The sequence below is a fragment of the Suricata suricatta genome, chromosome 3, assembly GCF_006229205.1.
Source record: "Suricata suricatta isolate VVHF042 chromosome 3, meerkat_22Aug2017_6uvM2_HiC, whole genome shotgun sequence".
Classification (NCBI taxonomy): Eukaryota; Metazoa; Chordata; class Mammalia; order Carnivora; family Herpestidae; genus Suricata; species Suricata suricatta.
Window position 1 is genome coordinate 67,039,675 of NC_043702.1, and position 12,943 is coordinate 67,052,617.

Genomic DNA, 12,943 nt, shown 5'->3' on the forward strand with positions numbered 1-12,943 from the left:
TACAATTTATTATGGGATTAAGGACTAATATCGGTCAAGTTTCAGACACATCCAGGCTTTAGCTGCTAGTAGCTTTACATTGTCTTTTTTATGGGCAGAGGAGGGTGATAATCTGATCCAAGGGTGTCAAGATGGCCTTTAAAATATCTCATATAATATGGTTATCTTATAACCATTCTCTGCTGATCCCTTTTATTTACGATACTGTTTCCATATCAGTTTTTCCAGATGGCAAAACAGAATTTAAGAAGTGAAAATAAATACACTTCTTTTCTGGAATTATCCACCAACTGATTTAGAAGTTTCTTTTTAGTCTGTTGAAGTAAATTTACTGGTTAATCAGATCCACAGTAAAGCAATACTAAAATGCCATATTTAGCAAGTCATGGTACTTATTTACTATATGAAAGATAATTCTACATTGAATAAATTGAAAAGGAAAACTTAACTATTTGATTATTGAAAAAAAATCTCTTTTCCAGATATGTGCCCATCTTGATGCATGCACCATTAAAACTGTGAAAGAAAATATAAGTCAACTCAAAGACCAAATAAAAGAGCCATGCAAAAAGTTTGCAATCGCAGATGACACCAGAGAAGTATGTGCCTCAAGTTTTATATTTATTAGATTGATAATACCATACTCAACTGAAAGATGCAAAGGTTATTTTCTACAAACCATCTGGAGAATATTATCCTAAATTTTTAGCAAAATAACTTACAGTTTTCTTTTGTATTATTAGACAACAAAGCACTACTGTGAATTCTCTCTTCTATTCTTCTTTTAATTTTCCAGTTTATATGAAGAGAAGCAATGCTGGTGAGAGAGAGAGGGTTCTATAGGTAAACTAGAAAGGTTACTATAATTCATTTTATTCTTTTCTCTTTCTTGATGAATTTCAGGGCTGGCTTTCTGACATTTCACAGAGTAATTTTGTTGCTACCAAATTACAGTTGGTAATTATAATGAGAATCCTTCCTAATATGCACATTTACTTCCTTAAGAAAACATTGACACAGTAGTAAAGTAGTAAAATATTTACTTTAATGATGATTTTTAAGTGAGTATTTTCACCGATTATAAAAACCAGCTGAGTTGGTTTTGGACATTATGACCAGTCTATTATGTCAATACTTTCATTTGTAAAATATAAAAAGCATGATAAATTTTACTCTATGTACTTAATAATAAATGTAGTCATTGAAAATCTACCTCATAGGATGTTAGGATTAAATGACACTAATATATATAATGGACAATATTGTCTTTGAAATATAGTAGGCACTAACCCAGTGTTAGCCACCAATTTCCATAGATCAGATTTTATGGAAATTCTGAAGACTACTCTCTATTCCACCTGACCTAGAACATTTGAATGTACTTTATTTTCCTTCACTTTATGTTACTTATTCTGTTTTACTTAATAAATTTCTACTCATAATCATTTTTTTAGAAAACCCACAACATCTCAGAATATATTTTTAAAAGAAGTTGCCATCTTACTTTTTAACTTACTTAATTTAGATATGCTTTTTATTGAAGTATAACAGACATACAGAAAAGTACAAATTTGTAAGTGTACAAATTGCTGAATTTTTATAAAATGAACACATCTGTATAATCAAAATCCAGACAGAACATTTTCAGCACCAAAAAACCCCCTTATTTCTCCTTCCAGTCACCCGTCCCCCAAGGAGATAACTACTATCCTGACTTTTAACACCAAGATTGGTTTTGACTCATGTTTAACTTTATTTAAAGGAAATCATTTAGTATGCACTCTTCTGTTTTTTTGTTTTTGTTTTTGTTTAACTCTTTTAACTTTTTCTTAAATTCATTAGAGATCCACGAGGATGGTTCAGTGGGTTACTGTCCAACTCTTGATTTTGGCTCAGAATCTGATCCCAGGGTTGTGGATTCAAGACCTGCATCAGGCTCTGTGAAGATTCCTTCTCTTTCTCCCTCTCTCTCCCTCCCTCTCTCTCCCTCCCTCCCTCTCTCTCTCTCTCTCCCTCTCTCCCTCCCTCTCTCTCTCTCTCTCTCTCTCCCTCTCAAATAAAAAATCCAGTTAGTTAACATACAGTGTTATACTAGTTTCAAGTGTACAATATAGTGATTCAACAATTTCATGTATCACCCAGTGCTTATCACAAGTCTCTCTTAACTTTTCATTTTGCTAGAATAATATTGAAACCAGTTCTTTAAAAGTGAATGTTTCTTAAATTATATCACAGTCTCTAAATAATTAGGGTATTGCTTTAACTATATACTTTAAAATTACTATTAGTATTCAAGTTTCTTATTATTCATTAGTTTTACCTTTCTAAGGATAAAAACTAATTTGGAAATTCGAGTGGGGGTACATGGTGTGTGTGGCTTAAGCATGGATTTCTAGTGAAAAATTAAATGTACAAGGAAGTGATCAGAGATTGACTTGTTACTTTGTCTAAACAAAGATTATGAATCAAATTTATTATAACATGGAAATTACTTTAACAAAGGTAATGTTATTTCTTTAACAACATAAACATGTAATTTTATTTTTAGGATCCATTTAAAGATAAACTTTTAGAAATAATGACCAAGATTCAAAGTTTTTGTGAAATGAGTCCAATGTCAGATTTTGGAACTCAACCCTATGAACAATGGACCATTCAAATGGAAAAAAAAGGTAATTGGGTTTTTGACCTAATCCTTCCCTGTTTATGCCAGGATTTCAGATGATCTATCATATATTGTCAAGCAAACTGAAAGCCAATGGAATCTTAGATGGAATTTCTCTATTTCAAGTAGTACAGGGATGTACATGTTCTAATCTCTTATCTACAGATGGAAAGAAGCTCCAATACATCCATTTTCTCTTTATTTCCAGAGTCTTTCACTTATTGTATGTTTAACATAGTAAGATAAATATTAACATTTCTGTCTCCAAATGCACACTGAACTGAAATGTTTTCTATGCCATTCTTCTGAGTCAGCAAGGATCACATAAGTGTTCTTGCTGATAACAGAGCTCAGGTAGGCAGACCAGGGGTTGAAAACCTTTAAGAGCTCAAGGCACATTTTGAGCCTTAACTTGCCCATTTCAAAAACAAGTATCACAGACATATTCAAGTCTACAGCACAATTTTAAGGGTGTGTTTTACTATTATTTCACTTTACATAACCTGTTCTTTCATAGCTGCAAGAGAAGGAAATCGCAAAGACCGTGTTTGCGCAGAGCATTTGAGGAAGTACAATGAGGCCCTACAAATTAATGATACAATTCGAACGATTGATGCCTATAATCACCTTGAAGCTTTCTATAATGATGAGAAAGAAAAGAAGTTTGCAATCCAAGAAGATGATAGTGATGAGAATGGTGAGGAGGGGAACAATGATGATGACGAAGATGAGGAAGATGGCAAGAAACCTTTGAGAGTGGATAAGACAGATAGATTTCTCATGATGTTATTTTTAGGTAAGAATCAATTTGACATTTACTGTATATGCTCATGCATTTGCCTCTTTGGCATGAGCCCACTGCTTCTCAAAAGCTCTCCCAAAAGGCCTTCTTCTTAAAAAATGTTTATTTATTTTTTTATGTTTTTTATTTATTTTTGAGAGACAGAGAGAGACTGCACGAGCAGGGGAGGGTCATATTTATTTATTATTTTGAAAGAGAGAAAGAGAGAGACAGAGGATCCCAAGGAAGCTCTGTACTGCCAGTGTAGAGCCCAGCATGGGGCTCGATCCTGCAAACCTCGAGATCATGACCAGAGCTGAAACCAAGAGTCAGATGCTTAACTGACTAAGCCACCCAGGCACCTCCAAAAGGCCCTCTACAAATAATCTTTCATTTTGAAAGAAGAAATCCCACTTTCTAATTGATGGGTTCAGATTAGCCATTAATTGTATAATCACAATCAGTCATTCAGCCACATAGTTTAATTGTCAACAAGACTGTAATACGTTTATTTATCTAGCTAGCTGGATTATTAGATACTGCACAAGATTAACTGTAGGTCAACTATGTATCTCAGTATCTCATTACATAAAATCTCTCAGTGTAATTATTCACATATTTTATAATTCAAACTAATTATTTCTTAAAGAAAACAAGAAAATGTTGAAAAAGCTGGCTGAAAATCCAAAACATGAAAATGAGAAACTGACCAAATTAAGAAACACCATAATGGAACAATACACGAGGACTGAGGAATTGGCCCGAGGAATAATTTTCACAAAAACACGACAGAGTGCATATGCCCTTTCCCAGTGGATTACTGAAAATAAAAAATTTGCTGAAGTAGGCGTCAAAGCACATCATCTGATTGGAGCTGGACACAGCAGTGAGTTCAAGCCCATGACACAGGTGAAAAGGTCTTCTCTGTTTCTTTCCTCATGTTGTTATTACTCTTCCCAGGTTGATTGTAGTGTTTTTCCCATCAGTTCTCTTGCCACCCCACAAATAATTTTATGGAATGAAACACTTTTCCTTAAAATAAAATGTGGATTTAATAGGAATCTAATCTGTGGTATTTGATAAACTGAACATTGAGTTAGGAGTCACGTTTTTCACATACTTGGAACAACTTTCGAAATTGAGTTTCCTTTGCAAAAATGATTGACATTTAAACTTAGAAACAAAATGCAAAAATGGTTACAATATCATATCAAATGGAAAAAATCAAATCCCCACCAAAGTATGTGCATTATAATTAGAAAAATGTAGAATATGTTTGCATAGGATGAGCTCTGTAAGGCAACTTGGAAAAATTAAGACATTTCGTGTGTTAAGAGATTTGGGACTATGAGTGATTTTCCTTTCCTTTTAAAGATTTGTTTTGTTTTGTTTTCATTTCATTATACCACTTTTCATGTGCACAGTAAAAACCCATAGGAGAGAAAAGAGGCACTTGTAGACAAGCCTGGATTGTTAGAGTAAAACGTTCCTCTGAAGCCATATTGACTTTGAGACTTGAGGGACAAGGGACACTTCTGTTACCGTCATCATAATTCAGTCCAATGGAGCAAATTAAATCTGTCTTAGTGTTTGCTGAAAAATAATAGTTCTTGAAATTTTATATGATAATGCTCAATATACTTACTACATGTACTCAGTTAAAGTTACCTCTAAAACTTATGCCAGAAAAAGAAAGAAAGCATTGTTTTCCTTGGGTAAAGAGCTTGCTTCCTCCTTGGTGATGAGAACTAGTTTTCTTGATTTGTTTCCCTTTTGCCCTAGCTTTAAGGAGGCTCACAGGCAAAACTCAAGTTCAGTCTCAGCCTCTGTGTTAATCTTTACAACTAATATATCTATATCCTTCCACTCCTGTTTTTAAGTTTCTATTATATTAGCTTTAGTATGACGACTTTGGGTATGTGTGGCCTCAGCTCCTCTTTGAAAAGAAGTGCAGTGCAAAAGGAAAGTCTGCTATAAAGCTCCTTTCTGTTCCTTAGCCATTTCAGATTTGGAGGCTACATACCAAAACTACCTTCCTCACATCCCACACCTCACCTTTTGAATAGACTTAAACTACTATTTGAGGGTCTGATGCTGTGTGTGATATTCTCATTATTAAAGTACTCTTTTGAAAACCACAGACATCTGCTAAAATCCAAAGACAGGTACATCTTTGTCAGTGGACATGAGTGCCAGAGGGAGAAATGATCAGAGAAAACTGGAGAGAGGCTTTTCTGAACAATTCGTTAGCATTTAGGAGTCAAATAAAGACACACACTGCCTCTAAGAAGAGAAGGAAGGGGATGGGAGAGCACACTGCTGGTCGGACATGTTTATTTTTGTTTAATACTCGGGGATAAAAGACAGCATAAATGTACACCAGAGGCCGACTGGACCAACAGCTTTGATCAGAGTAGTTGTGAGAATAAAACCACACTGGCCATATGGGGCTGGGTTTATGTTCACTTGCTCCTCCTATGCAAGGGCCAGAGTTCATATTTTATTCTCTTTTTTTTTTAGTTTATTTATCTGTTTTTGAGATGGGGGAGGGGCAGAGAGAGAGAGAGAAAGAAAGACAGACAGTGACCCTGACATGGGGCTTGAACTCACAAACCGTGAGATCATGACCTGAACTGAAATCAAGAGTCTGATGCTTAACTGACTGAGCCACCCAGGAGGCCCTATTTCTTATTATTAAGTTTTAAAATTCAGAGTTTTTCCATTTAATTATAGTTTTAAAATGATGTTTTCAGTAATTTATTTTTCATTTCTATTTAACCTTCTCTTTGAATAGATTATATAGTCACGCCTCTCAGGGACACCACTGCCCTCCTCGGAGCAGCCGGTTTCCAGTTCTTCAATGTCCTTCCAGAAATGCTCCATAGGTTTCATGCTTGAGTGACTCTGAAAGTGACCAATCGTGGGGTCGACGGTGTTGTTTCTCTGTGACTCAAAACTCGACAGTCTTAAAAGGGTGACTGCATCTTTTTCCCTGAATATTAAGGATTCTGAAGTGAAGGTAGTGAGGAGCAGAGCCCACTGCAGTGTCTCATTGCCCTATCCTCTCCTCAGCTGAAAGCATCTCATTTTTTCCTCCCTCCCAAGTCACTCATCAATTTATTTCCTTGCCAAAAATGATGGTCTTCCTACTTCCAGACTGGATGATGGAAATATTTTTGTTATTGTGTGGTAATCCCAGATTGGAAATCAAATGTTGTCTTACCATTATGTCTTTGTTCAATGCCAAAAACAGATGGCAGTGTATCCGTGTACGAGCTAAGCCTTTGATTTGCACTGACCAGTTGCAATTTATTTCTTCTGCTAATTAGAAGATTATAATGTGTTTAGCACCACAAAATTTAATTTATTACAATGTTTCTACAGAATGAACAAAAAGAAGTCATTAGTAAATTCCGCACTGGAAAAATAAATCTGCTTATTGCTACCACAGTGGCAGAAGAAGGTCTGGATATTAAAGAATGTAATATCATTATCCGCTATGGTCTCGTCACTAATGAAATAGCCATGGTCCAGGTACACTTAAATACCTCTGTTATGTTAATTTTTGATTTTGTGTTATTATTTTAAATGTTTTAGCAAAACAGCACAGTTTTAAAAATATATCTATTCTTCTAAAAGAGAAATCAATTTGCATTTTATACAAATACCTAATCATTATATTGCCCACCTGAAACTAATACAATGTTAAATATCAGTAATACCTCAGTTTAAAAATGGAAATCTGCATACTACTGTTTTTTATGGTGTTAATTCCTATGACAACCAGATCACTGTTGTATTTTTATTGTTGTTTTAAATTTTATTTTTATTTATTATTATTTTTAATGTTCATTTATTTTTTTTTGAGAGAGAGAGGGAGGGAGAGTGAGAGAGACAGAGAACAAGCAGGAGAGAGGCAGAGAGAGAGGGAGACACAGAATCCCAAGCAGGCTTCAGGCTCTGAGCTGTCAGCACAAGCTTGGCCCGGGGCTCGAACTCCTAGACTGCAAGATCAACCTGAGGCAACATCAGACGCGTAACGGACTGAGTCACTCATGAGCCCCAACTGTTGTATTTTTAAACAGCTCTTCTTTGATTGTTATTTCTGTGTTCCAAGACTCCTCAGAAACATGGCACTGGCCCCATCCATAAGAGTCAAAAGAGGCCTCTTCATTCCTAGGATGTTTGCAAGCTCCCAGCTAGACCAGGAATCTGAAATGCAGTGTTCCTAAAATGTCTGACAAAGTAGTATGTACAAATCTTGAGAATTTTTACTATTTCTGCACTGTCCTCCCAATTCTTACAATTCTTCTGTGTGTTTGGAATTTTTCATAATAAACTGTTGAGGGAGGCAAAGTTATACATGCAAAACAAAAGTGAAATGTCTTAATTTACATTTAATTTCACTTTATCTTTTACCCACACTGTTTTAACAATATAATTGATACCTTTCATTGAGTATGTAATATTTTCCTATAAAATTAACTAAAATCTCTTTTTTAAATACATCAAATTGCATCCCTGCATGGAAGAAAAGTTATGGAAGACTAAGATAATCAGACAACCATCAAATTAAGAAGTAATTCAATTTCAAGAATTAATTTGTTAGTGGCTAACCTGCATTTTTCATACAGATATTATAGTTGGTAGTTAGGTTCCTGGCACAGGCCACAACATTGTTTGTTACTCAAAATGTACCTAAATATTACTTTCTAGGGAGGACTACAGAAATTTACCACCATGTTTGGTGTGTTTTCATGGGGAAATGTGCTCAAAATCCAAAATAGATACCAGGAGCAGAAATGCATTTCCAACAGTCCTGGTGTCAAGGTCAAAGATACCCCTTCTTTCCGTCTATTCCTCCTACCAGGCTGGAAGAATGGCACTCCAGTCTAAGTCAAAGGTGCTAGTTCCCAGGGTTGGGAGAAGGTTCCTGGGAATGAAAATGGTGGACACAATGGTCTCCGGTAACTGAAGGTTTTGAGGGTTGATGTGATGACCTAACCATCATCATTCTAGAACATTGTTTCTACATTAAAGTGTAGAAATTTGAATTTCAAATAGCTGCTTTACAAAAAATAGATAGTACCTAACTTTACTGAGAATAGAGTAATTACTTGAAAGCTGGGATACTGAGCAACGAATACTGTTCCAGACCAAAATTGAGAGAGTTGACAACAAAACATAGCCATTCTCTTATTTGATTTCTTTATGTTCTCAGGCCCGAGGTCGAGCCAGAGCTGATGAGAGCACCTACGTCCTGGTCGCCCATAGCGGTTCAGGAGTGATTGAACGCGAGATAGTTAATGATTTCCGAGAGAAAATGATGTATAAAGCTATAGAACACATTCAAAATATGAACCCAGAGGAATATGCTCATAAGGTATTGTTTTTTTGGACCTCTCTGAATTTTTCACTTTAAACTGGCTGCATGCAGCTGCCATTGATAGCTTTGTGGCTAAGTTTCAAGACAGAAATTGTGCTGGAATTTTAAGTACCAGTTGGATGAGCTGTGCTGAGTCCAGATTCACGTACAAAGAATCAAGATCCATGATGAGCAGCGATTGTCAGGCCACCGTTCCAGGGAGACCAACCGTAACTTTTGATGGTGTAAATTTAATCTGCCCTTGTTTAGAAAGACCAGTGCAGTTCACCCATTCGAACCAACCTGGTAATTTTCGTTTGGTTGAATCTGTACAGGCACAAATTTTTCATTGTAGAAATATTTAGGAAGTGCCTACTCTGTGCCAGGCAATGTTCTAGACGGAGAGAACATGGTAGCAAACAACACAGATAGACCTCTGCTGTATGAAGTTCATATTCTAGACTATACGTAGTGAGATTTGAGGAGGAGAAACAAGAAACAAAACCGGAGCAAGATATATATCCTGTAAGGACAAATTCTAGAGGATTAGAATAAGAGGACATGAAATGAGTCATTAGATGAGTACCTTTTACATTGGATGTTTGGGGAAAGCCTCTTAGAAATAGAGACGTTGAGGTTAGATCCAAAGGATAAGAAAATATATACTATGTCATCTAGCTGCATCTCAGTTTGCTAATGTGCAGTCATTTGAGCTTCAAGAGGAATGCTGTGAGGGAAGAATGCATTTCTACAATATTTCAGGAAATCCCCCATACCACTGAATTAAAGACTGTAACTACTATAATAGCAAACAATCCATTTAGAAGAAAATTCACACCCTTGCATATGGGTGTGAATGTTAGTTTCTTAACATTGGAATTGGCTCTACCCTAAATAGAGTTTCACGAAAGGGATGCTTTTAAATTGGTGTGCATTGCTATAACCAACTCCAAGGTTTCCTGGCCAGGTTTCTACACAAACTTGTATTTTAAAACCCCTTTACATACAAGGCAAACTAAACATTTGATAATGTCAAATCAAACATCTGTGGCCAAATAATGTCACTGGAAAGTTAATCAACTGGATATTTTCAAAGATTGCTGTTTCGAGACCAGTATTTTGGGTAAACTCTAGACCATCCCTGGAGTTTATGAGTCAATTTTTCCAGATTATATCTACAATAAGATACAGTTGTTTGGGGGGGGTCCTAGAATCAACTACCTTTTTAGGTTTCCTTTGGCTAAGAGCCCTGCCCTCCTAAAGCTACTCCAGGCTGAGAAATTCAGAACAAGGATGGCAGGGGGTACATTTGACTACTGTTCTGTGCAGCTTCCTCACCAGACATTGCTAGCAGGCCCCAGCACTCCCTTCTTCTGAGTTATGAATTCTTCTCAACACAATGTTCAGGCAACCACTAATATATGGTGAGCCTTGACATAGAAGGTGAGGTCTATTTTCCATGTCATGTACAGAATCTGTACATAACTGAAAGCCTCTAAATCAAACTTCTAGAAACAATGTGAAGATTTTAAACATTTTCCCTGGCAATGACCCAACTTTGACTAAATATAGCCGTACCTCCCATGTATTTATCATGCTTTTTTTTCATTTGTTGACGCTCTAGTTATTTCATATTTTTACTATTCCTCACTAGTCCTTTACTAGTCTTTAGTATTTTAATTAATTAATTTATTTATTTATTGGGTGTGTGCAAGGGAGAGGGGCAGAGGAAGAGAGAGAATCTTAAGCAGTCTCAACGTTCAGCATGGATCTCACAAACCTGGGATCATGACCTGAGCCGAAATCAAAAGTCATACTCTCACCTGACCGAGCCACCCAGGCAACCCTATTCTTTACTATTTTAAAACTAATCTTTTCATTTCTGGTGTCCTGGTTACATACCCGTACACTGACCTCGGATTTATTTTTGTCTTTTCTGCTGCACTTATAGACATCTCTTAATTGCCTGCCATGTGCATGGTCCTATGCCAAATCATCTTTTATCAGCTCAATGAATGGTAATATCTTGCAAGAACAACCTCATTAAACCTTTAGGGAATATAATACAATAATATACAATTTTTATATTGTTATAATTTACACAGGACATTAGTCTTTGTACTTGTCCGATTAAACTATTACATAGCCCACAGGTGGCTTACAAGGTTTAATTCTCCTTTCTGTAGTAAATATGGCTGTCTTGAATCAGAGGTGAGAGCCAGAGATGGGCCATTCAGCTTTGCTCATCATCACTGATAATTTACTAAAAACTTCCCCTTAGTCTTCAGGAAAACAATGGCATCCTGCACAATTTAATATAAATTTGCCATCTATGAGAGGTCTAGTTTGTATGTAAATTATTTAAGAACCAGGTTTTTTGGGGGTGCCTGGGTGGTTCAGTCAGTTGGGTGTTTGACTTCAGCTCAGATCATGATCTCACAAATTGTGAGTTTGAGCCCTGCATTGGGCTTTCTGCTGACAGGTCAGAGCCTGGAGCCTGCTTCCGATTCTGTGTCTCCCTCTCTCTCTGCCCCTTCCCCACTCATCCTATGTTTCTCTTTCCTTCAAAAATCAATAAACATTTAAAAATTTTCAAAAAAAGAACCAAGTTTTCCTAACATGAAGTTATATACATGTGAGTCCTGGCCAGTGCCTATCTATGTCTCTATTTGTGTCTCTACATTGTTTCTGTTATGACATAAATTTTACCACTAGCCACAGGGCTTGGAATACAGAGTTAAGGTCTTATTCTCTCATAAAAATGTGGACAATCTAGATCCATATGATAACTCCATGATGTTGTGAGGAAGCCAAGACTCTTCTGCCTCTTCTCTGCCCTCTTAGTATTTGGTTTCTGTTATCCAGGTCAAAGAAATTTGTTTTTTCAAATTTCAATTGTCACATGATCATTTTAAGCAGAAGAAGGAAGAAGATGGAAAAGACAAAAAGTGCAAATGGCAGCTATCTGATATTTGATCCTTTCTAGAAATTCTACTCAACATCTTATGTCTTATTGCCCACTGGCTAGGAAATGTTGTCATGTGGCTAGCATATTTCCACGTGGAATGAAATTTTAGTTCTGTCCCCAGGAAGAAACGATTCTGGGTGGGAAACCAGTAGTTTCTGCCACAAATATGTAAAGAGGAGATCGAGTAAGATAGAAAAGGGTCTAGAAAAGATTAAAGAAACTGGTGGTGGAGGGAGCTTATCACAAGTTATAGATGACTATTGGTAATGTAATAACACTGTTTAGGTCTTCAAAGGGATTCTATGTAAAAGAAGACTTAAATTTATTTCACAAGATAGAATTAAAACTGATGGCAAGGATGAGAGGTTGTAGAATGAGGTGTTTTTTTGTTTTTGTTTTGTTTTTGATTTTGTTTTCTTAATATTGCTAAGGACTTTCTCACAGTAAAACTTGTCTAAAATGGAAAAGGTGTCCATGATTACAGGAAAAGATTATATGCAAAATTCTTTGGAGGCTATTGCCTCATTATTTTTATTTCTAAACTATGGCCAAGGGTACATTTTCATAACTATTTAAGATTTCTGAATTCCAGGAGATTTACTTCAGTGAATCTGTGAAAAAAAAAAGAAACATTGGATTTTTTTCCTCCTCAATGCAGATTTTGGAATTACAGATGCAAAGTATAATGGAAAAGAAAATGAAAATCAAGAGAAGTATTGCAAAGTATTACAAGGAAAACCCATCATTAATAAATTTCCTCTGCAAAAACTGCAGTGTGGTCGCTTGTTCTGGAGAAGATATCCACGTAATTGAGAAGATGCACCATGTCAACATGACCCCAGTATTCAAGTAAGTCCAGGAGCCCTGAAATTTAAATTTCTTCGTAAGAAGTGAAGCTGGTTGTATTGTGAATATTCTTCCAAAATAGGACAAATAAGATTCATGATTTTTCAGAACTTCCCCTGCTTTAGCTCCCAGATGATATCCCTAATTCAAATGTCACTTTCCTAAATATATTGCACTGGGGCAAGGAGGGGAAGGGAGAGACCCAAAGCCATTTTTTTAATACAATTTATTTTTTTAACAAATGCAATTATTTTCTGTCATTTACAATACAGTAGTTTCAATGATACTCCAAACAGAAAAGCAAAGTAAAAAATCAAA

The 12,943-nt window shown here is 36.0% G+C and overlaps 1 protein-coding gene across 3 annotated transcripts in view; it reads left to right on the plus strand.

Moving 5' to 3' along the window:
* IFIH1 (interferon induced with helicase C domain 1) overlaps nt 1-12,943 on the plus strand; it is a 54,469-nt gene that overhangs the window by 39,755 nt on the left and 1,771 nt on the right. The window contains exons 8-15 of one of the 3 annotated variants that reach the window (XR_003906641.1): nt 483-599; nt 2,549-2,672; nt 3,183-3,461; nt 4,096-4,355; nt 6,831-6,980; nt 7,564-7,694; nt 7,979-8,025; nt 8,668-8,735. Coding sequence is in view for 1 of the 3 variants with exons in the window: in XM_029934483.1 (XP_029790343.1) it covers nt 483-599; nt 2,549-2,672; nt 3,183-3,461; nt 4,096-4,355; nt 6,831-6,980; nt 8,668-8,829; nt 12,438-12,628 (1,283 nt within the window). In the remaining 2 variants the exon portion in view is untranslated. Of the gene's footprint in view, nt 1-482; nt 600-2,548; nt 2,673-3,182; nt 3,462-4,095; nt 4,356-6,830; nt 6,981-7,563; nt 7,695-7,978; nt 8,026-8,667; nt 8,830-12,437; nt 12,629-12,943 lie in introns of those variants that run through there. The other 2 variants (XR_003906642.1, XM_029934483.1) reach the window with 2 other exon arrangements.